Consider the following 25682-nt stretch of genomic DNA (forward strand, 5'->3'; position numbering starts at 1 on the left):
TATACCATGTATGGCCAAAGCCAACACTTACAGTGCATATAAATATGGTAACTTTACATACAGAATTATATTAAAAAGTATGAATTTATGCTTTCATATGAAAGCTGTCATTAATTACACGTTCATCAATTAAGGCAGCTTCATTCAAATTCAGAAACTTTTCTTTGAAATCAGAAAGATTAGAAACTTGCTTAATTTTTAAATGAAAATTGAGATTCCTGTGAGAAGTTTTTGACCCTTCTCTCCCACTCAGAAAACAGCTTCATAACCGAATGGGGCCTTTTCAACTCAAAACTGACAACCGCTGCCACACACTCACCCCAAGCGCTGCACTCACTCCCAGAATGCCAGTACTAGGAGTTCAATGACATCCACAGACTGTAACATGTTTAAAGAGGCAACTCCAAACCACTGAGTTCACTTTGGGATCAAAACGACCTCCCCATATGTGTACGGCAGAGTCAAAATTGAAAATCCGCCTTCCCAAATATCGTTATCAATAATTACTTACTCTTGTTCTAGGTCTTTCTCAGGCAGGCATCCATGTAGCATGTGGGTGCCATTGCACCACTGGAAAGTACCTGGGCGTTCCGTTATTTACTGTAATTCCAAGCCCTGCAGTCACTCTAGGCTCAAACAGGACTCTCACAAGTCCTGGGTAAAAAGTAAAGGGCATAAAGAGCCTTGATACCAGTCCTGCATTTTCAGAGCATTTCAAAGACTTTCTTATGGTTGGAACTGGAGCTCGCCAGCTCCAGCCATGAACTCGCTCTCGCTGGGTAGTGCCATCACTAGATCGACCTTCATAGCCCTTCAAGAAGTCGGACACAGATCCCTTACTGAAATCATGAGTTAGACACAATGCATTTCAAACACTGAGCAATCTCACTGACACATGCCACAATGCCTGCCATGTACAGAAACTTAAAATGCTGTTCCCTGATACACACTGCATCTTCAAAGCCAGTCTGTCTCAAAGACACAGCTGGAAGGAGCAGACTCTTCTCCTCATCCACTGTCTCCAAGTCATCCTGATTCAAACAAACAAACAAGGAAGCAAGCAAACAGCAAGCTTGCCCAGAAACCGTCTCTCTTTTCCAACGGGTCGTGAAATCCTATGCATTAGTCATGTGGTTTGTGGAGAAGTTAGAAGTGGGGGTGGGTGGACTTGGAGGGAGGGACAGAAAATAAAGGGTGGGGAGAGACAGAGAGCGAAAGGGGTCTTTGCCTCTGATGGGTTAATGAGCATTTGGAAGTTTAATTTCTGCTGCTGCTACCAGGGAGCACTTTGAGGAGAAAGCTCAGAGCTTCCCTGGTAGGGCAGCAAGCCAAGCCGCCTTCCCCATGTCTCACAGGCTCACTTTTTTTAAATTATGGGAAACACTTTTAGACAGACACTGGCACTCATAAATTATACAGCCCATTTGCATATTCCAGTCATGAGACATTATGCAAATGTGATGTGATTTGCATAATGGATTCCTCTTGTCGCTTCACTTGCTTCATGCTTTTAAAAAACAAAATGAAATAAAACGAAAGCATAAAAAAGTGAAAGCAGCAAGTTCCAAGCATTGCCATGTCTCCTCCCATCTGCACTGTAATTTGCCCTCATTTGCAGCAGAGATTGGGGGTGAAGGAGAGAGAAATCAAAAAACAAAGCTCTCACATGGTAAATTTTGTTCTTAATTACAACAAGCCAACTTTCCCCCTGGTTGAGATTCTTCACCACTAGCAACACATCTGAGCCAATTAGGGAGACAAAAAATACAGGGATATAGGACCAACGTATAAAAGGCAGCAATATTCAAACTGCCTACCCCATCGTTTCAGTGTGCTTGGGGTGGGGAGCCCTCTCCTTCATAACTACTTAATTAAATAAAGCAAAGATGGGTTTTTTTGTTTTTGTTTATTGTAATAAGCCATTTTTTTCCTACTCAAACTTCCGCAGCGCTTTCATTTTTAAAAGGGGGCGGGTGACGGAGGGAGAGGAGGAGGAGTTGCTTTGATTACTTATAAGAAAATATAATGGCAACATATTGCAAAGGATGAGACTGTAGCTCGTCGGCTTCCATCAGCTGTACTTCAATAAGCAGACAATGTTCCCTCAGCAGTGGCTAGTTTTGCTGAGGGCTTTTCTCTGCCCCCCTGCACCAGTGTGAAAGGCAGAATTGTGCCAAGCGGCTGGCGTCTGTACCCTGTGGGAAAAGTTAACTGTAATTCTTCAGCTTTTAAAATCAATTAACCCGTGTGTTAATTAACGTCAAGTCGATGGGGGGAGGAGGAGGAGGGAGGGAGGGAGGGAGGAAAGAAGCTGCAAGGGCGGATGGCAGAAGAGTTGGCACAGTGCCATCCATTCAGTGGCAACGCCACAGTTTCGTGTGATAACAGCAGCGGGTATATGTTACAGGGGCCCTGTATGCGGGCCAGACAGTGCGGTAAAGCTAAGGGAGATTATCCAGACCCCCAGGAGCAAACAGCAAGCAGCAACCGAAGGCGCAAGTGCCAGGATTACAGACTAGGTTCTTCCACTGCAAGCCCGTCCTCGGACACAGGGACTCAGCTACTGGGGATCTGGGGGACTCCCCCACCGACGAGGCACAAATCTGACTTTCAGCACTTTTCCCCCCTGTACACGTCATTCTGCCGCAGTGGAGCCAGCATAAGGGATGCTTTCACACCCTGTGAAACAAAGGCCGTCGTCTCCGCCATGACACCGCTGCGTTCCAAGCCGAGGCCGGCATCCTGGAGTCTTTATTTTTAAAGGGAACAACAAAAACAGCAAAAGAGAAACCACAACAACAAACCCCTTGTGCCCATCCTCCGTGCCAGGGGCAATCTGGGCATCTGTCGCAGCAGAAGGCGCTTGTGCGGGGCTTTTTTTTTTTTTTTTTTTTTTGCAAGCTGTTGGCTTGTTTGACATTTGGGTTCATTTATAAATTAACTAAAGAAAAAACCAAAACAATAAAACAAAAAACCCCAGCCCAGTCAACAACAAACAAAAGGGAGTTGCCGACATCGAGAGAGAAATGCCACAGGAAGCTGCAAGAATGCAGGCTACAGCCGATGCCACTTGCCATTCGGAGAACCTCAGGGAAAGGTGCCAATTCTGCAGCTCGGGAGAGACAGAGAAGGGAGCATAAAGGTCTCCAAACAGAATTCCGAAAGAAGCCTGGAATACAGCTCTTATAGGGCAGGATCATAGATGCACACAGCCTCTGCTGGGAGGAGGGGGAATGTTTATATAGATATAGCTAGAGATGCTTATCTGTGTGTATATATATATATATATATATACACACACACACACATATGCACACACTGCCTCAGACATTTTCAAGCACATAGATGTGTATGTATGTGAGGTATGTGTATGTTTATGTATACACACGTGTATTTATTTCTCTCTCTCTCTCTCTACGCACACGTGTGTGTGTGTATATGAGACACACACCCACACACGAGTGTGCATGTGCATGTACATCCCATTTTTTGACCCAGGTATACACAGAAGACAAAATAAAAATCATACTCCAGCAGCAAGCAGGCAGGCAGAGATTTATCTACATTCACTGCTATCACCAGGGAGATGAATGGGGCCGATCTGAAGCCCTTTACAAGATCCACTATGGGAGTGAAGGAGGAGGAGGGATGCCACACAGACATGCACAAACTTGAAGACGGCGAGATTTGGAAGGTGCTACTTGTGAAGCCGGGTGGCACACTGGAGGGGTGAGAAGGAGAAAATCCAGACACACACTTGGTGGGGTTTGGGGTTTTGGAAACGGGTTTCAGGGACAGCTGGCTACTTACGTTCTCTGCGCTGCCGTGGATCCTGAAAGGTGTTCTGTTGGCACCGGGCGCTGAGCCAGGGATGGGCGCTGGAATCGAAAGGGAGAGACAAAAATAAAGTCATACAATGGGAGTATTGATTGCCTCTCTTGCGGATTTTACAAAACATACAAACTGTTTTCTTTTTCTTTTTTTAAAAAAAAAAAAAATGTGGATTGGCGCGCGTCCCTTTTGAATGGAAAATACTAGCACGGGATTTACAGCCCAGCTACAGGGCTCAGGATTAACAGCGCTGGCATCTTTTGGGCATATTTTTCCTTTTAATGAATGAGCTTTCGCTGTTAATGAGGAATAATCGTTTGGCTAATGAGCTTTGAAACATTAAGAGAAAAGAGGTTTTTTCCCGTTAATCGCCCTGGTGCGACCGCATGGGTGGATTACAAAAGACAGCACTAGGAATGCAGTACAAAGGGGGAACGTCTCCTGGAGTGGGATAAACGCAGAGATGGGTGATGCGTCCCTGCATCTCTCCTTCCTTCGCTTTCTCTCTGCCAACTGCTATGGGTTTCCATAACTCCGCAATCAAACTGGATGTTCAGGAAAGATTATTACAGTCAAACAGTGAAGCGTCGGCTGTTAATGTCTCCAGTGTTTAATCATCATACAGTAGAATGGTTTTATGCATATTTCATTTGCATATCATTAAACCGCGTTAGCGTGGGACATTCAGAGCCAGGAGAGGTACAAAGTTGTGGGGGGAGAGAGAGAAAGGTCCCTCTGATGCCTATCTTCAAAAGCCAGGGACTCGTTCCATGAGCTGTCTTCACTTTTACTAAAATCATGATGACTGGGAAACCTTTGATGTTGGATATAACCTTGGATTCTTCTAATTCCAGCAGAGTGGTGTATTAAAAAGAGGGAAATGGTGCTGCGCTAGACATTTAAAGGAATATAAACCACAGTGGTATGGAAATAGGATCTCTTTGGGGAATGCACTGGCAGAGCCAGCCACAGCTTTGACAAACACCACTACCCTATCTGGTTAATATTAATAAAGGATATACATAGTAAAAGTAAAACAATGAAGACAACATACACATTAACATGGGAATTATATTTCTCTCTCTCTTGCTCTCTCTTTTTTATTAAGGTAAAGAGAGGGATGGAACCAGCGGTAATTTACACCCTAATTAGCGAACAGTTGCCTCTTTATGTTTGTTATTTCTTTTTTTCTTGCTTGCTTTTTGGAGAGGAGTGTTGTCACTGGTGAAGTGATTAATCAATTATTTGGTAGCTAAGATCAGTCTCCAGTGGCACTGGCCAGGGAATGAAGGTGGTGGTTGGGGGGAGAGAGGAATACAGTGGGCTCTTTGTAGATCTTATACATGCACAACATATTAATTGGGGTCTTTCTAAAGCTCCCTCAATGGACTATTTCATTCCTGGTAAAACAGCAGCTGGTTAGCCACTGTTGGCGACTCTTCAAATATCACTTCTACTGGGGGCTTTTCTGTAGCTGTTTGTTGTTGTGTTTTATTTTTCCTCTGGATGGAGAGGGTATGTGTGCAATGCTACCCTACTGCCCCCAGATTTTGAATGGTGCAGACAGACCATTTGGATTTCAAATCTATTCCTTGTGCAGAATGCACACCTTCATTTGGAAATGCAATGCCGTTTTATATTGGAATTCTCCCCCTTCCCCTTCCCCCACATTTCTTCTCCTCCAAAGCTTTGTCTCGGCTATGAATATTCAGATGAGCCATGATGTGATTACACTGTACAATTACTCGTGTACATGGTGGTGGCGAAGGAAGCTGAGGAAAGAGAGCCGACATGCTCAGAGCTCATTCGGGGCTTGTTTTCTGTATTTTTCCCCATCTCTGTGGCGCTGCGGCACATGCAGATGTCGCTGTTGTTCTTTATAAAGCCCTAATGATATGCGAAAGCATAACGACCTCATTTGTGCGCAAAGCATCAGCGAAATATTAAAGGGGGGGGGAGAAAATCCTGACTGAAGGAATGTCCACATAAATTATTTTTATTTAAATGAGTGGGAAGGAGGAGGTGGCAAGTCAGAAGAAGTCACGTGGAATACATGCATAATATTAATATGCAGAAAGGTTATCACCAAGGAGAAGAGGCTCCTCAGCACAGCGCTTGGGACAAACAGGCTCATTAGGGAATGGCACAACCCACTGCATGATTTACTTATTTACCTTTACCCTTATTTAAGCCGCAGCACCAGGCACCATATGCCGCCTGGAGCCTCTTTTAGGACTGGAAGCTGGTTGCCCAGAGAATTCCCGGTTTGCATTCAGAAGGTTTGGCAGGAGGGCAGGGAGAAGAGGAACCAGAGGGAGGGGCTGCTTCATGTCACAACTCTGTAGCAATGGAGCAATCCAATGAAACAGCCTCAAGGAGGGAGTGAAAACAAGCAGTGTGCAGCTGGGGCAGGACTCCACCCAGGTTGGCTGCTGCTAAGACCAGCCTCAACTATGTTCTTCAAGGTCCGGAGCCCTGGGGCAACAGCTGATAGGTCTCTGCCCTACTGGCTTTGTCTCATTACCACTGAAAACCAAAGGCAGGTCAAGTGCAGCTCCTTCCGGCTCAGGCAGCTGTGGAACAGGGGTGTTCACTGCTGCCACTATCACAGGTGCTGCTGAAGAGCAGATAGAACCGTCATTCCCAGCACAGGCCAGATCCTCCTGCCAGTTAAGCCCATGACTTCAGGGCATCTGTTCCTGTAACAATTCCAGTTATTGCTCAATATTACAAGTGCAAAAAAATAAAGGTATATATAGGATAGGGATTACTGGATATTTTGCAAGTATGTTCAGCTAGGAATATTCCTCTGGATCAGTTGGGTTGACCTATAGATGAGAACAAGGGGTTAATAAGAAGTATTGGGGGCATAAACAACCAATGGCAAACAGAAATGTGGTCGCTTCAGCTGTGGTCGACTGTGCTTAATAGCTGCTTCAGAAAAACCCATGTCTAGCCATGTCTAGCCACACACAGAGTGCAAACAGCTCCAGCCAAGACAACATCCTTAGCAGCACTCTGGCCATTGGCACAGCTCAAGCTGCAGCCAGAGCTCATCTCCAGAGAGAGGGAGGCTATTGGTCTCTTCCCTGCCTACAAAATAAGCAGGTGGTACTGTGAGAGAAGAGCAGTTCAGGTGGGCTCTACCATGAAAAGAATTCCTCTCTCATCCCACACCACAGACACAGATGAGGAGAGACCTAGTCTGTTGCTCAGGAAACTCTAAGGGCCAGATGTTCAGCTGGTATATGCCAGCATAGTTTCATTGGCCGCAGTGCAGTTATCCAGATTCATTCCAGCAGAAGATCGGGCATAACTGTATGTTTGAAAGAGGTTCCATAGTGCTCTAGTGAAGCGTTCTGAAGGCCACAGTAACCAGGGTACAAGGTCAAGCCAGGTCTCCTCCAAGAGAGAGCAGGTGCTGAGGTGACCCCTGCAGAAGAAAAGCAAGATGGACAGGCAAGTGCTCTTCTCCTATAGCTCTTCCAAGGGGGACACTGGGGGGTGGACTGGTGCTGTGGCAAAGAGGAGAACTCCCAGCTGAAGCTGCTTGTATGTACTCAGGCTCATGGACTCATCTCTGTATTGCTGCCACTTTCATCATGCATGAGAAATAGATGTATCACACACACACACACACACACACACACACCCTTCCTAGAAGCTGAAAAGGGTGAAGAGCAGAACCAGCTCTATGATGCAGGTCTAATTTACCTAGTCTCTGCTCAGGTACTATGGTGATGGCAATGCGGTCTGGAGAACTGAGTAGAAAGGGATTGAGGTCAGATCATCCTAACTTCTGATCCTGGCTCAGTCTCACTCTCTGGCCTAGCACAAGTCACTTCACCTCTCTATGCCTCAGCTTTCCTTCTGTAAAATGGGAAGGATATTTACCAACCTATCATCCAGGAGTGCTGTGAGGATTAGCTAACAGCTGTATATATGAAGGTCCGCACTATATAAGTACTAAATAAGATAATTTCTGGTGGGCTCTATAGACATGCCTAGGATAGATTAGAGAACGTGGTGAGCACAGGAGCCCTGCCACACCTCAGTGCAGGCTGTCACTGTCCATTTCTGAGGCAGAATGGATCACAAGAGTACCAGCCTCTAGGCAAGGATCACCAAACCAAAAATAACTTTCCTGAATCCAGGTGAAAGCACGCGAGTATATCCTGCACACAAGACATGCCAGAGCACAAGCCCCCTGTGAAACACCCACTGGGGCCAGGAAAATATGGAATAATATAAATAAAGCAAATATATAAAAACAAATGAAGAGAGAGATGACTAACAGGATGTGTGCATGCCAGCATCTGGTCACTGTGCTCAGGTGACCCGACCTCTGTCTGGCTTTTTCTTCTTTAGACTGTAAATTCTTTGAGACTCGAACCATATGTTTGCCTGTGTTGATGCAGAGATCAGCCGAATGGGTCCTTGATCCTGACTGGGATCTATGAGCACAACCACTAAACCGTATACATACCAATGATGGGTTAAAGAGAGCAGGTACCTGAAAACAAATATGCTTCTTGAGTGTCAAATTCTCCTTCACCTGGAGAATCTGACACCCAAAAGCAGGGAGGTTGTGTCACTGAAAGGCAGGAGGTGGCATGCCAGCTGAGCCTGGCAGGGAAAAGGCTGTGTTGTGATGTGATGGATGGGAACTCATCTGACAAATCAGTGAGGAAGGTCTTGATAGGTTGCTGGGATCTAAATGGGATCACGCTGGGTCACTATTAAATGAGTCACAGCAGGAGAATCTCAGAAGTCATGTTAAGGGAATCTTAGAGGGGAGGGGATTTGCCATCTCAACAGGGTGAAGGGTCATCATCGTATCATGGTGAAATGTGCTGTATTGAGTTGGAGGTGTCACGTCACATCAGGGACATACCTTTTTCAGATGAAGGGATCACATAATGTGAAGGAGAAATGGCTGATACTAGGGGCTGGGACTACCATTTCAGGGTAAAGGGGTCACATCAGACAGGGCAAGTTTAAACTGGTCCGAAGAACAGCTGCATCCCCTCAGTTCTCCAACCTGGGGTGCCTTTTACACTGCTTTGCTGTGACAGCAACCACTCCTGGTCTGCTCACACCCAGCCTCCAGCATGTAAGTTACTCCCAGTTATAGTATATCTGTGCTATAGCCAGCCACTCTTGAATTACAGTTCAGGGCAACACCAGCAAATTCCCAGCTCCATACTTGCCCCAGAATGTGCATCTTGTACTGTCCAGCCCTCTCCTGAGCAACAAAAGCTCACATACAGTCTGTTATTTTATTAATAGAAAATGATATGCACAAATCCTGTTATCCCAAATGGAGTTTCCCAATCACACTTCAATCCAAATACAGTGGCTTAAATAAATCAGTACAACAAGTTTAACTACAAAAAGATAGATTTTAAGTGACTACAAGTAATGAGGTATGAAAGTCAGAATTAGTTACAAGAAAATAAAAGTAAAATGCAACTAATGCCTAACTTAACAAGCTAAGTGAATTCAAAGGAAACTCTCTCACCACATCCTTCAGCAGTCTTGCTGTCTGAAACTCTTTCAGTCAGGATCCCACCCCCCAGTCCAATGCTGCTTCCAAGAATTGTGGATGCCATGGGTAGAAATAAAGGGAGAGATAATTTGGAGCATCTGCTCTCCTTTCTTATAGCTCTTTCTCTTCTCTGAGAATCATCTCCAGCTGAGATTCAGGGGATGGAAAGTCTGTGTGAACAGGAACCCTCCGCTGTTTCTTTGTCAAAATATAGATTTTCACCCACATCTTCTTTAGTGCCAAAGAATGGCCACTTAACCAGGTGATGGTCCATTTCATGTGTTTGACACCTGGCTGAGTCGTCAACTAATCTTTTGTCTCTGGGGAACTGGTTTGTGACTGCTCTTCAGGCTTGGAACATGTCTTAATATCATACAGTAGAATCTTATAACTTTACATATGATGTCGCCACACATTTTTCCGGGCCAATAATGTTCAGCAAATTATGAGTTTTTGAATACCACCTCACCAGGCATACTTTGTACAAAAATTATCATAGTCTTGTAAAAAGGGTGACTATAGGGGTACAGACTGTCCCAAAGGCACCATTGTGTCTGGGTTTAATGCACTGTGGTGTGAGGGCATGTCAGTACAAAGTGGAAGGGGCCATGTTGAGTGAATGGGAGGGTGTTTCACTAAGATTACATATGACACTTTTGAACAAGCCAGTTTCTAGCTCCATATACAGACAAGGCACTTGAGGTAGCTGAAGAGTTAGGAGGCCAGTGGATAGATAAAGGAACTCTAAGGAGAGGAGAAAGAATTAAGCTAAAAGAGCCAGGATACTGCACTTCCACTCCCTCCTTCCACTTCTTCAGCCTCCCAGGGAACATGGATTAGTAGTGTTTAAAAACATTCAGCATCTATAGGTAGCTCCTCATTCGACAGAGGGAAAGAGAGTGCTTCAGGGCAGAGATTAGGTGACTACTGAGCCTCGAGAGAGGTGGCAAGTTGCAAGTCAAGGAAGGGTGGCCATGTAGTGAGGGACATGCAGGCTGAGCTGGGGGTTGGCAGGCCCAGGCTGTGGGGCTGGAGCAGTCATGGAATGCTAGTGGCTATGGAGCCTCGAACTGGGATGCATGAGCAGGGTGTGGGAGAGGGAGCTCTTTCAGAAGGGAATGGCTGCTAAATCCAAAGGGTTGCTTGAGGAGGTTGAAGAGACAAGTGGTTGAGCCTAGGTTTGGATCTCTGTCCTAGCTGAACCTCTCTCCGGGCATTACACACACTTAAAACAGTTCTTCCCTGTGTTTTATCTTCCCTAAAAGGTCTTGGGTGTCTGTAGCAGAGGAGAAATCTCACTGGTTTTGATAATGACTGTGGAATTCACTGGAGCTGCTGTTTTATCTTTTTTATGTAAACCAAAACCAAATCCATGCACTAGAACTCTCGTCCATTCTTAGAATAAGATTAGGGTTGTGACACAAACTGCCAACTGCAACAGTATGGAGGTCACCACTGCTGGCTGTAAATGCTATTTTACATGCATAGAGTTGAAATGTGATCAGCGGCTATCCCAGCACAATGTTTCTAATTACAAACAGGTGACCATTCTGAAGCAGCTCTCCCCACTACAGTACTAGCATGGGGCACTTGATTTAATACTACAGGAGCCTTTCCTCTGCCTGTCATTTTACCAAACCCCCTGAAGAAATTGCTACTTAGAAAAAGGAAATTCAAACATTTATGAAACATTGCTATTTAGAAAAAAAAGGAATTGTTTTGCAAATAGGAGGACTATTGAAAGGGGGAGAGAGAAGTGCATCAGTCATTTGATATTACATATAAGCAGTTCATTAAAGAATTAAATATTTATAGACTACAAAGCAAGGAGGGTGATGAGTCGCAAACAGCTTGCTGAGAAGTACATTATCAAACAATGAGTCTGCCAATGACTGATAACGTACGAAGAACACAAATGTTTTATAAAATCATGAAGCTAGCTATGAATCTCCAAAGCTGCAAAATGAGACACTGCAATAGCAGTCAACACTCGTACTGCAGCATGTGCATGCAGCCAATATGGAAGGGAAGCTTCCTTCCTTGTCCCAGAGACGTGTGCAGAGCGCTCACAGGCCTGGCTAGAAAGGTTTAATTTTTTAACATTATTTTAAACGGAGATCTGTTAATAGAGAGTTCAGGATTTTTGAGACTGTTCCAGGCAACTCCATTCCTAGTTGCTCCCACAATTTTCTTTTCCCTTTGTAATTAGCAGAGTGGTTGTGATTCAGACTGACATACCCATTCCATTGGGAGCCCCCCAACAGAGGTGAAGACACTCTAAACAGCAGCTTCCCTACTCCAAACACATGTATCTGAGTTGGACGTGAGGCCCAGGCCATTGGCATGTCATACAGAGGAATTAAAATCTCCAGAGGATACAGAGTTGGAGCAAGTTGTTTCCAGCTCTCACGGACAAGGAATCCTCGTAGTTTGCAGTAATCAGGAGGTGGTGTTAGCAGTGTGCTGTTTTGTCTATGTGGAAATTCTAAGTCACAGTATTTCACTGAGTGCTGGCATCACCTACGTGACACTGGGACAGCGCAACTTTTTTATAATAACTAATAAAAGAAGCTCCAAATGGTTCATTATTTTTGTGAAGCCAGACCAAGCCCTAGACATCTTCATTATTTCTGGTGCTGGCAGAACTGAAATCTCTGTTTCAAAGGTTTGCTACAATCGCGTCTACAGATGTCAATTGTGGTGGGATTTTCAAAAGCACCCAAGTCCCATTACCTTTCCATGGATTTGTGCTCCAGAGTCACTTAGGCCCTTGAGAATATCCCACCCATTATGAATTCTGTTTCCTCAAAGACAATCACCTTAATAGCTATTAGCCTCCTAAGCAATTAGGCCAAAGTTTATACTGCTAAACACAAAGAGGAGGGGATATAAAAATGTGGGAGACAGCAGACACTGCTGCCTCACTGCTACACCCACTGAAACCTTCTGAAGGACAATCTTTTAACTAGCACAGAGGCTAAGGGGTCAGAGAGAGTCTGTTCTAACCAGCTCCAAATTACATCAAGGCTGCAAAGAGACAATGCCACCTGATGTTGTCAGTTGCTTTCTCAGTACCCAGACAAGGCTGCAGCAGTGATTATTGGTTTGACCACAATGGTTCCTTCTGGGCTTGCAATCTATGAATACTTCTATCTAATATGACCAAAACAGAGACTTCTCCAATTAATAGGGAGCAGTAGTCTTCCCTTCACAAACTGTATGAAAGCGGATTCACCACAGAAGGTACACACACCTACATTTCCGTTTAATATCAGTCCCTCTGTTCTTAGCCTTGAATTTCTCTCAAGAGGGTAAGAATCATCAGTCTTTTGGGGTTGGAGTGAAAGACAGAGGAGGTGAAAAGTGCAGCCTTGTCACAGTCAGATCATTAGATTTCACATGATGAGGTCAAAGCCCATCTACTCCACGGGGCAGAGGACACATTTTGATGGTCCATCCTCAGATATGAACAAAGTCAGTTAGCCTCAGAAGTCACTACTAACGAATGCTATACAGCCTCAGGAGCACGCTATCCCTGGCCTGCTGGAGCACACTGAACAGTGTTTGTCCTCCAGTATCGATAGACTCTTACAAAAGGCCTTGTCATCTGCATCATTGTCACAAGTCACCACAGTGTTGCAATAGGCTCCAACAAAGGAAAAGAACGAAGACTGGAATAGTCCACTAGACTAGGCGGACTTCCTTTCCCTTGTGTTTATCCCCTCCCTCAAATGCTCCCTGCCCTCCATTTCTGACCTCTCTCAATATAAGCATACCCTAGTCTCTTATCCTCAAGAAAATCATCCCTCAACCCCATCTGCTTTCCCAACTATCATTCCACTTCTCTCCTTCCCTTCATCCTAAAATCACTGACCCAGTTTGCAACTAATGTCCCCTTCTCCAGCTGTGCTGAATCCCTTGTTTCCAGTCTACTGAGGCTTCCATCACTAGGGTCTCTAATGACCTGTTCCTGGGCTGCCCTCATCCTCTGCAGCTTTCAGTACTGTTGGTCATCCTCTCCTTTTTGACATCTCATCCTCACTGGGCTTTCAAGATACCCTCGACTGGTTTTCCTTCGAGCTCCCTGACCATTCTTCCAGCATGTTTCAGTGGAAATTCCTTCCCTCACCTTCTCTCTGAGAGGTTCCCCAGTGTTTTCTCTAGGGCCCTTTTCTCTTTTCACTTTACATCCTGTTTCTAGGCATCTCAATAGTGCACAAGTCTTCCACTGACCTGTTCCCTTCCATCCAGCTGTGCATTTTAGCTTGTTTTTCAAACACCTCCTCTTGTGTGTCTTGTCGTCATCTTAAAATAAACACTGTCAAAACCAAGTTACTTATCTTTCCTCCTATTCATATCACCATCACCAGACCATCCACACCATCACTCATGCCTGCAACCTGAGGCTGATTTGTGACTTTTCTCTTCACCTTGCCCTGCACATCCAAGCCATTTCCAAATGCTGCTGCTTCCTCTTTAACAGCTCCAAGATTTCCTTGTCTCTCTGTCCTGCCTGGATTACTGCAATATCCAGCACTCTCAAATGCACATACCACCCCTGTCAACCCCGTACAAAATCCTGCTGCTAAGCTCATCTCTCTTGCTTGTTGGTCTGATCATGTCACTCCCCATTTTGAATCACCCCCAGAGGCTTCCCTTCTGATATATTATCAAATGTAAGCCCCTTGCCACCACATGCAAAGCTCTGCCGCTTCCCACTTATCCCCCTTCATCAAGCTTTGTGTTGCCTCGATTCCCCTCTTCCTGCCAATACACCCAAACTCATCTGCCTGCTTGTCAGGTTCTCACAGTCACCTCTGTGTCTCATTCTCTGCAGCCTCCAAGGCATGGTGCAGCCTCTCTGTCCTCATCCTCAAGGCCTTCCCCTACACTGATGTCCCTCTTAAACACCCACTTCCGCTGCACTGCCTTGAATTAATCACACTGACTTGTACATACAACTTACTTCCATTACTTACTGTCCCTGCCCTTTCCCAATCTTCATCTCCTTGTTTGTCCTTAGAATGTGAGCACCTTAGAGCCGGGCCCATTCTCCATAAGCATTTTGAGAGTGCCTCGCTCATAGTGAGCGCTACCAGAAATAAAGAATAATTTAAAAAATACATAATAATAGACTAGACAAGGGCACCCGTGAGGGAAATCATGCCCCCAGCTCAGCCAATCATGCCATTAAGAGTTTGCAATGTCTTATGTTGTGGTTGAATTGGAGGCAAAAGTCCCAACCAGCAGATCTCTTCTGGGAGGTAATTGCTTCCTCTGAGAAATAGAGGCAACCTTTAGCCAGGAGCAGTTTGCTGCCTACTTCTCAGGAGAGACTGATTGGATTGGGACGGGAACAGCTGCTTTACTGACGGCAATTCCACACTGAAGGAAAATTCCAAATGTTTACGGTGGCTCTCTGAGAGCTCTTCCCCTCTGTAGTCACACTTGTGAGCTACACCTCTACCCCGATATCACGCGACCCGATATAACACGAATTCGGATAGAACATAAGAAAGGCCATACCGGGTCAGACCAAAGGTCTATCTAGCCCAGTATCCTGTCTACCAACAGTGGCCAATGCCAGGTTCCCAGAGGGAGTGGACCTAACAGGCATTGATCAAGTGATCTCTCTCCTGCCATCCATCTCCATCCTCTGACAAACAGAGGCTAGGGACACCATTCCTTACCCATCCTGGCTAATAGCCATTAATGGACTTAACCACCATGAATTCATCCAGTTCTCTTTTAAACGCTGTTATAGTCCTAGCCTTCACAACCTCCTCAGGTAAGGAGTTCCACAAGTTGACTGTGCGCTGCGTGAAGAAGAACTTCCTTGTATTTGTTTTAAACCTGCTGCCTATTAATTTCATTTGGTGACCCCTAGTTCTTGTATTATGGGAATAAGTAAATAACTTTTCCTTATCCACTTTCTCCACATCACTCATGATTTTATAGACCTCTATCATATCCCCCTTAGTCTCCTCTTTTCCAAGCTGAAGAGTCCTAGCCTCTTTAATCTCTCCTCATATGGGACCCGTTCCAAACCCCTAATCATTTTAGTTGCCCTTTTCTGAACGTTTTCTAGTGCCAGTATAGCTTTTTTGAGACGAGGAGAACACATCTGTGCGCAGTATTCGAGATGTGGGCGTACCATCGATTTATATAAGGGCAATAATATATTCTCAGTCTTATTCTCTATCCCCTTTTTAATGATTCCTAACATCCTGTTTGCTTTTTTGACCACCTCTGCACACTGCGTGGACATCTTCAGAGAACTATCCACAATGACTCCAAGATCTTTTTCCTGACTTGTTGTAGCTAAATTAGCCCCCCTCATTGTATGTATAGCTGGGGTTATTTTTTCCAATGTGCATTACTTTACATTTATCCACATTAAATTTCATTTGCCATTTTAAGTATCGGGGGTAGCCATGTTAGTCTGTATCTACAAAAAACAACAAGGAGTCTGGTGGCATCTTAAAGACTAACAGATTTATTTGGGCATAAGCTTTCGTGGGTAAAAACCTCACTTCTTCGGATGCATAGAGTGAAAGTTACAGATGCAGGCATTATATACTGACACATGGAGAGCAGGGAGTTACTTCGCAAGTGGAGAACCAGTGTTGACAGGGCCAATTCAATCAGGGTGGATGTAGTCCACTCCCAATAATAGATGAGGAGGTGTCAATTCCAGGAGAGAAAAAGCTGCTTCTGTAATGAGCCAGCCATTCCCAGTCCCTATCACTTAGTTTTGTGAGATCTTTTTGAAGTTCATCACAGACTGCTTTGGTCTTAACTATCTTGAGCAGTTTAATATCCTCTGCAAACTTTGCCACCTCACTGTTTACCCCTTTCTCCAGATCATTTATGAATAAGTTGAACAGGATTGGTCCTAGGACTGATCCTTGGGGAACACCACTAGTTACCCCTCTCCATTCTGAAAATGTACCATTTATTCCTACCCTTTGTTCCCTGTCTTTTAACCAGTTCTCAATCCATGAAAGGACCTTCTCTTTTATCCCATGACAGCTTAATTTACGTAAGAGCCTTTGGTGAGGGACCTTGTCAAAGGCTTGTCATGTTCTCTGTATGTGTATATATACACCTCCTTACTATATGTTCCATGCATCCGAAGAAGTGGGCTGTAGCCCACAAAAGCTTATGCTCAAATAAATGTGTTAGTCTCTAAGGTGCCACAAGTACTCCTGTTCTTTTTAGTGCACAATCCACATGAACAGGCACTGAGTGGAAATGGCATTCCCTTTATATGCTAAAGGCTAGCAAAGCCTTGAAAACTTCCTAAATGACTTCGTCCTATCTGAATAAAAACACAATGCCCTCTTGGCACCTATGGGATGGAATTAATTTCCTTAAAACAAGGTTTGGGGAAGAATATGGAGAGATTAATTATCTGATTCAGGTGCAACTCAGACACCTGAAAGATTACAAGGATGCAGGACAACACTGTTCTCATAGAACACGGTGATAGGAGGATCAGATACTGACTACAAATTGCTCACTTTTTCATATATAATTGTGAAAAAATTGCTGTGGTTAGTAACAAGTGGCACGAAGAGCATACTCCCAAAGCTCAGAAGGTGAATGGGACCAAGGGCTGGTCTACACTTAGTCCGGACTTCGGACTAAGGTACGCAAATTCAGCTACGTTAATAACGTAGCTGAATTCGAAGTACCTTACTCCGGACTTACCGCGGTCCAGACGCGGCCGGAAGTCTCCCCCCGTCGACGCCGCGTATTCCTCTCGGCGAGCTGGAGTACCGGCGTCGATTGTGAGCACTTCCGGGATCGATCCCAGAACATCGATGGCGTGCCTCCGGACCAGCCGGTAAGTGAAGACTAGGCCCAAGATACAGTCCCATGACAGAACAGTTCTCTGACTGATGAGGAGACATTAATGAGGAATCAGGTTACGGTGGGATACTGAAGAACGGTCAGTGGCAAATAATTCACTAAAAGAACAACCAGTACATCTTGACAGAGGACAAGAAGAAGCTGAAAAGGAAAAAAACAGGTATAATAAATAGCCCAAAACAGATTAAATGAACACAGAACACAGACAATTATCTACTGCCCAAGGAGAAAGCTTTTCAGTGTAAGGCCCAGATTTGTAAAGGTTATTAGGCATTGCTGTGCTCAGCATTGCAATGCTTAAATGATTTAGAAGCCCAAGTCTAATTTTCAAAAGGAATGTAGGCACTTAGGAGCCAGAAATCTCATTGACTGTCAAAGCCGAATTACCTTTAAAAATCTAGATCAAAGTGACAGTTGGGACTCCACCGGAATTGCCTATACTTCCACAGAGCATGTCAGGTCAGGAATAGCTGCAAGGTGCAACATATTCTGATCAGAACTTATTTCTAGAATAGCAGCTCTGATGACACTGGCAGAAGGAACAGACTCCTATGAGAGAGGTAGGAGATCTCCATACCAATAATGTCTGGACATGCTGAAGCAATCAGCATAACCTAGGCGCTATCTCGTCATAACGTTTTGATATCCGTGGAAAGGCATAAAGAAGCTCTAGTCCAACAGAAATGCATCTGAAAACAAATCCCTACAAGTCCATCCCTGCTCCGGACCGGATCCAAGGACATACTGCAATGCTGTTTGCCACAAAGACGCCTATAGGACAGACAGCCCCATTTCTTGACCAGAAGAACCATAAAAGTCTGAAAAGCCATAGGACTATATTTCTCCAGAATTATAGGACAGAATATTCCAAAAAGAACACAATATTACAATAAATGTAAATGACAAGAAGCCTCCTATTTTCACATATAATGGTCATGCCAGCTAAACTTTTTGGGCAGAAGTAACAAACACTATAAAAGGACATGTTAGAAATTGTTCCTAAAATACCACAATTGTGTATCCCTGAAATTAATTACATTAAAAATTCATGAAGTGGATATCAAAACTCTGTTAGCATTGTTAACATTGCCCAAAAAGGCAATCATGAACGCATAGACAAATCCAGTAATTGTATAAATTCCATAAATTATATGGCTCATCCTGATCAGAAGAAACTTCATATCATAGCACATTTCAGCCAGAGTAATATAGAACTTGAACTAATTTGAAAAGAAGAGGGAAACAACCAACTGTTTCAAAACAGATAACACAGACTTACCCCCACCATATAGCTTCAAATCCATTGGATATTATATAGATATTGTGGTATCCTCAGTTAGAGACTTAGACTTTTTTTAAAAAAAAGGAAACAGTGAGATACCTGCATACTCTTGACGTACTTGAAAAAGAGAGGGTTTGTTTTTTGTTTTGTTTTAAATAGTTTGTTCCAAGGAGTACTTGTACCCCAACGCCTGTGATGAGGTTGTTTGCTAGCATGCCCTCTGTGTCTGCCAGATATATAGTCATCAGTGGCACCTGAAGAGCCTGGCACCAGTCCCACAGAGCCATCGTCTCCTGAAAGAGAGGCTGGGAGCGAGCTTCCTTTCTGTTTGTTGATGAAATACACTGCTCCCGTGCTGTCCGCGAGTGCTTTAAAAATCCAAGCTTTGATCAGTGAAAATATTTAGTGGCTCCCTTACCTCAGCTACAGAACATGCAGCATATCCCTCACATTCCACCAACAGTGAACAGTCAGTTCCTGGAGACAGGCTCCCTCGTCCCTGACAGGATGAATCAATGATGATCACAACACTGGGAAAAGAGGACTGAAATGAACTCCCTTCTACAATTTAAAATTGATGAAAGGAAATACCTTTCACACAATGGACAATTAGCCATTGGAACTCCTTGCCACGAGATCTCATTGAGAATAAGAGCTTAGCATGCTTCAGAAAAGCTTTAGACACTTATAAGGATCAAAATTCAATAATCAACCAACCAAAAAAAAACAACAACAACCAAACCTACAAAAATTTCAGAAGGTATATGGCACAGAAACCCTCATGCTTCAGGGCATATGCCAGCCTCTGCATGAAAGGAGATAGAAAGAAGCTTTGCCTGTAGGCAGGTTAACCCATAATCTTCCATAGAGGAGTGTCTTGCATTTTCCTCTAACACATCTGATACTGGTGGCACCTTAAAGACTAACAGATTTATTTGGGCATAAGCTTTCATGGGTAAAAACCTCACTTCTTGCATCTGAAGAAGTGAGGTTTTTACCCATGAAAGCTTATGCCCAAATAAATTTGTTAGTCTTTAAGGTGCCACCAGACTCCTTGTTGTTTTTGTAGATACAGACTAACACGGCTACCCCCTGATACTTGACATCTTATACTGGTTACCATCGGAGACAGGATCCTGAAGTAGATGGATCCTGATCTGATCTAATCTGGCAGTTTCTATATTCCTATGATCTGAGATCTCCCCTCTCTCCTGAGGGCTTTTGGAGGAATACTAATCAGCATTCCCATATTGTCCACATCTGGAGTGAATTCTGCTGCCAGCCGATGCTATAGTGGCCTCAATTACTGATGTGCAAGAGGTGTCATATGTATGTGCAAGAAGCCGTGAGCCCCATTAGCTTCACTGAACTTAGAAGATTCTCTCTGGAAGAGAACAATTCAGTAAATGTTCCCGAACTTCTCTTCTGGAAGAAATGCTATGGCCTTATGATTGTATAACTCTCTTAAATTAAAAATTAATTGCTCGAACCTCTTTTAGATGGTATAAAAGATTTAAACGATCTTATTAGGAAAAAGAGCCAATTTTAGGTGGCTGTTTTTGAGTTGTTATTGTTGAAGTCCAATGCCATTTCTTTTTAAGACAAAAGAAATGCACAGCACGGGAAGGGGGAATAGCTAAGTAAGATGCAGTTTTTGCATCTGGCAAACTTTTACTAAAATTAGGCTGCCGCCTGTTAAGGTATTGTTTTAGCTTGCCCTCTAGTCACAGCAGTTTCATAAGTCTAGATTTGTCCTGATTGGGAAAGAGGTAGAAATAAGGTAGCAGAAGAAAACCAATACTAGGGGCAGGATGAGAGAAGTGCCGCACAGGTGTTGGCTCTTGGGATGGATTTTAACTGGACGGCATAGCTTCTTTCAGTGACTTTTAGGATCAAAAGGTCTGTGATATGATCAGTTCCCAAGCCTGAAAAAATTGGAACAGTCACCCCATAAAGGAAAAAAAGGAAGGAGAAGGTGGTGCTGAGATACTACAGTGATGTGAGTCAATGGGAAGAACCCAGATAGATTGTTAAAAGTCTAACTATCTGGATTACTGTAATCTCCTCCTCTCCAGGTACAGCAATAGCCACCTCAGCTTTACCAATACATCTAAATGTGGCTGTTTGAATTATATTCCTGACCATGTCACTTCCTGCTCCCACATCCCTGAACCCATCATGTGCTCTTTTAATCTCCATGTCAGATTTAGTAAACTTTTTATCCTCACCATCAGTGCCCTACACAACTGTATCCCAGCCTACACCACATTTCCTCCTCCACTACAACCCATGCCACTTCTCTATCATCGATGCAAAGCCTTGACAATCCATTTGTCTTCTTCTCCCACTCCTCTCTCTGCCTTTTTCTAGAATACCCAACATGCGGAACACCCACACTCATTCAAATCTCTCCCATAGACACATTTCTTTTGTGCCCACCAGAAGTGAATCATTAGTTGTTTAAAAAAAAAAAAAAACGCATGCACACACAGCAACACTAAAACTTCTGGAAAGCCCTGAGACCTTCTGGTGGCTGAGCTCATAACAGAGTCATCTGGAGACGAGAAGAATGAGGTGTGCTTCAGAGGCCTGCTCCTCTTCCTCCTGAGCCCAAAAGGATCAATCCTATCTATAAATCAATCAAGTCAATCTGTAGCAGGGATCGGCAACCTTTGGCACGCGGCTCGCCAGGGTAAGCACCCTGGTGGGCCGGGCCGGTTTGTTTACCTGCCGTGTCCGCAGGTTCGGCCGATCACGGTTCCCACTGGCCGCGGTTCGCCGCTCCAGGCCAATGAGGGTGGCAGGAAGTGGCGGCCAGCACATCCCTCAGCCCACGCCGCTTTCTGCCGCTCCCATTGGCCTGGAACAGCGAACCACGGCTAGTGGGAGCCATGATCGGCCCAATCTACCGGGCTGCATGCTAAGGATGCCGATCCCTGATCTATAGCATGTTCATCATCATAATATGCAAATGCCTTTCCTCAGAAGCACTGGGAGGTAGAGAGAGCTACTTTGGTGGCCTAGAACATTTTGATCGGGTATAAAGAACACTCTGAATTCCACTTTCTGTTGAACCACTACCACCATCAAGGACAAGACCCAGCAGATACAGTTCTAACTACATTCAGAAAATTACTACCACACCATAGCAACTAGCAACTTTTAGAAAAGACAAGCAAATCTCCATCCTAGCTATCAAGATACTCATTGTATTTCCAGGTTAGCATCCAAATACTAGTGCAACACAGGAGAAGGTGGTGGAAAGTGAATTGAAGAGTGGTTAGGGAGTGGCGGCTTTTATATATCCTTAGTCCTGGAACATCAAATCAGAGAAGATCTACTGACTACTTGAAAAGCTGCCATAGCTCATATGGTAGGACAAACAGCTTCTACCCTTATATGTGTACTATCTACAATGCAGCAGCGCCTACAGGCCCCAATCAGAAACCAAGGTCCCATTGTGCTAGGTGCTGTACAAACACAGTAGAAAAGACAGTCTCCGTGGGCTTACAATCTAGGCTTGTGACCAGATGCAACAGATAGAGGCAATATACAAAAGAGAAACGGGGAAGTAGCAGTAAAATAACACTGGTCTACAATTTTTGAGAAGTCGTCTGCTTCAGAGATAAAATGTGCTATTTATTATGTATTTTGATGTCCTGAATTCAAATATGACAATTAAAACAACTGATTGGCTACGGTTTCTAAGATATTTAAGTTTTTACATTTTATGTCTATGTATATTGTGTAGATAGAGTTTTAATCATAAATTGTAAACCAAGGTCTTTTCCTGTGTTTATGGTTGCTTTACATGATATTTCACCTGTCCTGTTTATGTAACACTTTAAAAACCACCACACCATCCTTTCTGAGCAATGAATGAGGCATGGTCCTATGGAAATAATATCAGGTGACCGCCTATCTGAAGTCTCTATTGTAACGTATGTGATGGGGAGTTAAGAGTGTGCATGCAACCTTAATGTTGGCATTTCCCAGGTTTTGAGAAAACCGTAATTCTTTTTACAGAATTGCCCAGGATTTTTTTTTTTTTTTTTTAAGAAAACAAAGGAAGGACTGTCACTGTTTGTCCAGGAAATGTAGCTAGATACCATAAAAACACAAAAAGCGAATGCACATTTAAGAATACAGTAAAGGAGAATGCACACTGGGCATTCCTGACTAATTCACTGCACAGTGAGCACCCTGTAACTCTGTCTCATTGGCTGTGCAGCGTAATGATTAGAATGCACCCTATTTTATATTGTTTACTGTTTTCCATCTTCCCATGGAGACCTTGCCTCATTCAGTGCACAAATTCACTACATCCAACTTAGCCATACATGCATATGCAGTGCAGTCCACCTTCATTTAGAACATCAGACAACAGCTGTCTAAAAATACAAAAATAAACTTACCTTGCATGTTCAAACCCTTTTAACTTGGCTAAAGCATAATGCATTTTACCAGAGCACTGAATGAAAGTCCTGTCTCCTCCCTGATAACTTTCAAAGTCTTTTTCCCACCCACTTCCACACCGAGTGCTCTTAACAAAAAAGGAGAAAAAGTTGCTGTGTGTCACTAAAAGGGTGTTGACTGTAAACCAAAATGAAAACTTGGAAAAATGCAATTTACTGAGGAAAACTGCTTAATGCTGAGCATTCATGTAGTACCACTCTTACTAGAAGCTGTTCATTTTCTCCACATGGGCTTCTGACTGTGATAACAGCACCCATTTGTGTGTCCTGGACAAGTCTGATATAGTATTCAAGTATCTGTTTCATTCTCATTCACCATCAGATGACTTCTCTGAGGCTACGTCTACACTACCTGCCTGAATCGGCGGGTAGAAATCGATCTCTCGGGGATCGAATTATCGCGTCTCGTCGGGACGTAACAATCGATCCCCGAATCGACGTTTGTACTCCACCAGCGCAGGTAGGACTAAGCGCCGGTGACGGGGGAGCTGCGGAGGTTGATTTGCTGCCGTCCTCACAGCGGGGTAAGTCGGCTCGGATACATCGAATTCAGCTACGCTATTTGCGTAGCTGAATTTGCATATCTTAAATCGACTCCCCACCCCATACTGAGGACGTAGCCTCAGAAAGTGGTTATAAGCCTTTTCAAGATTGATGAATACTATGTGCAGGATTTTCCTCTTTTCTCATATTTTTCCACAAGCAATCTTAATGCAAAGATAGCATCCACTGTTGACTTTCCTGGCATAAATCCAAACTGACTGTTACATAACTTTACTTCTCTTCGTAGAATCATAGAATATCAGGGTGGGAAGGGACCTCAGGAGGTCATCTAGTCCAACCCCCTGCTCAAAGCAGGACCAGTTCCCAACTAAATTATCCCAGCCACGGCTTTGTCAAGCCGGGCCTTAAAAACCTCCAAGGAAGGAGACTCCACCACCTCCCTAGGTAACGCATTCCAGTGCTTTACCACCCTCCGTAGTCTCTTATCAGCAACTTTCTCTCAGATCTTCATCATGTGGCTCATGAGTTTAATGCTGCAGTAGGTACCACAGACTTGCATGTCTCCTTTTGTCTTAAATATTGGTACTAATATGCTTTTTTTTTTTCAGGCCTAAGGCATCTTCTCAGTCCTCCTGATGAAATTAAATAGTTTTGTGTCAATATGTTCACACCCAATTTCCCTAGGTACTTCCTACTTCTGCTGGTATGTCAAGAAGGCTGAGAGGTTTCTTATTCTATTATTTCTTATTTTTTATTATTAAAATTATTTTATAATTATTAAATTTAATTTAAATTATTTCTTATTTTTGTTCACATTGGTGCTTGATGCACTCACAGGAAACATCCGGAGAGTGGAATCCTGACGAATGCTTTTTGCAGATAATGTAGTACTAGTACACCTCTACCCCGATATAACGCAAATTCGGATATAACGCAGTAAAGCAGTGCTCTGGGGGGGGCGGGGCTGCGCACTCCAGTGGATCAAAGCAAGTTCAATATAACACGGTTTCACCTATAATGCGGTAAGATTTTTTGGCTCCCGAGGACAGCGTTATATCGAGGTAGAGGTGTAGTAAGGGAGAGTAAAGAGGAAGTGGAAGAAGAGTTAGAGAGATGGAGGTGCATACTTGAAAGAAATGGCATAAAAATCACAAGAAATAAAACAGAGTATATGGCCTGTAGATTCGATGATACCATTTTGTTGTCTTCCTGCAGGGTAAATCTGGGACGCCAGCCTCTAACAAAGGTACAGAAGATCAAGTACCTAGGTTTGATAGGACAGGATAATGGTGAACTCGGCGGCGAACTTATAAGCAGAAGAGGAAAGACCTAGACTAAATGGAGAGAAGCGAGCAGAATGATCTACAATAGGAGAATACCTATCAAACTGAAAAGTAAGATCTACATGACAGGCCTGTAGTTTTATATAGCTCCAGATGCTGGGCAGTAAGGAAGAGACAAGAGCAGATCTTGAGTACAGTGGAAATTAAAACATTAATATGGATGCTTGGAGTTAAAAGGATGGATCATCTTGGGAATGAATTAATTAGGAGAGTGTGAAGGTAGTACTAATTATAAAAAAGATGAAGGAATCCAGACTCAGATATTTTGAGCATGTGAAAAGATCAGAAGAATATACAGAAAACAGGGTGTTAAACTTAGAAGTAAAAGATAAAGAAAAGGTTTGGAAGACCTAAAACTAGTTTAACAGATGTCACACAAACAGATTTGATTAGCTGCAGAGTATCTGAGGAATTGCTGCAAGACAGACTGGAATGGAGAAGAAGAATTCAAAGAGCTGACCCCAGATTAATGAGTCCAAGATTAGAAGTAGTAGTACTATGACTCATTGATCCATTAGAAAGCCTTCCCTCTTGTCCCATGACTGCATACTTTGCTTGAGAGGTTTCATGGTAGCACTTCTCAAAGGCTTTTCTGAAAGCCCACATACATCCACTGGATCACCCTTATCAACATGCTTGTTGACCCTCAAAGAATTCCAGCAGATTAGTAAGGCATGATTTCCCTTTACAAAAGCCATGTTGATTGTTCCCCAACTTATCACGTTCATCTACATGTCTGATCATTCTGTTCTTTACTCTAATTTCAGCCAATTGCTTGGTACTGAAGTTAAGTCTATCAGCCTGTAATTGCCAATATTGCCTCT

The 25682-nt window shown here is 43.7% G+C and overlaps 1 protein-coding gene across 1 annotated transcript in view; it reads right to left on the reverse strand.

Moving 5' to 3' along the window:
* Positions 1-25682, reverse strand: part of PMFBP1 (polyamine modulated factor 1 binding protein 1) — a 244713-nt gene that overhangs the window by 180511 nt on the left and 38520 nt on the right. The window contains exon 2 of the mRNA XM_034788878.1: positions 3811-3878. Coding sequence (XP_034644769.1) covers positions 3811-3878 — 68 coding nt within the window. The remainder of the gene's footprint in view (positions 1-3810; positions 3879-25682) is intronic.

This window comes from Trachemys scripta, chromosome 13 (assembly GCF_013100865.1).
Source record: "Trachemys scripta elegans isolate TJP31775 chromosome 13, CAS_Tse_1.0, whole genome shotgun sequence".
In the NCBI taxonomy this organism is placed as follows: Eukaryota; Metazoa; Chordata; order Testudines; family Emydidae; genus Trachemys; species Trachemys scripta.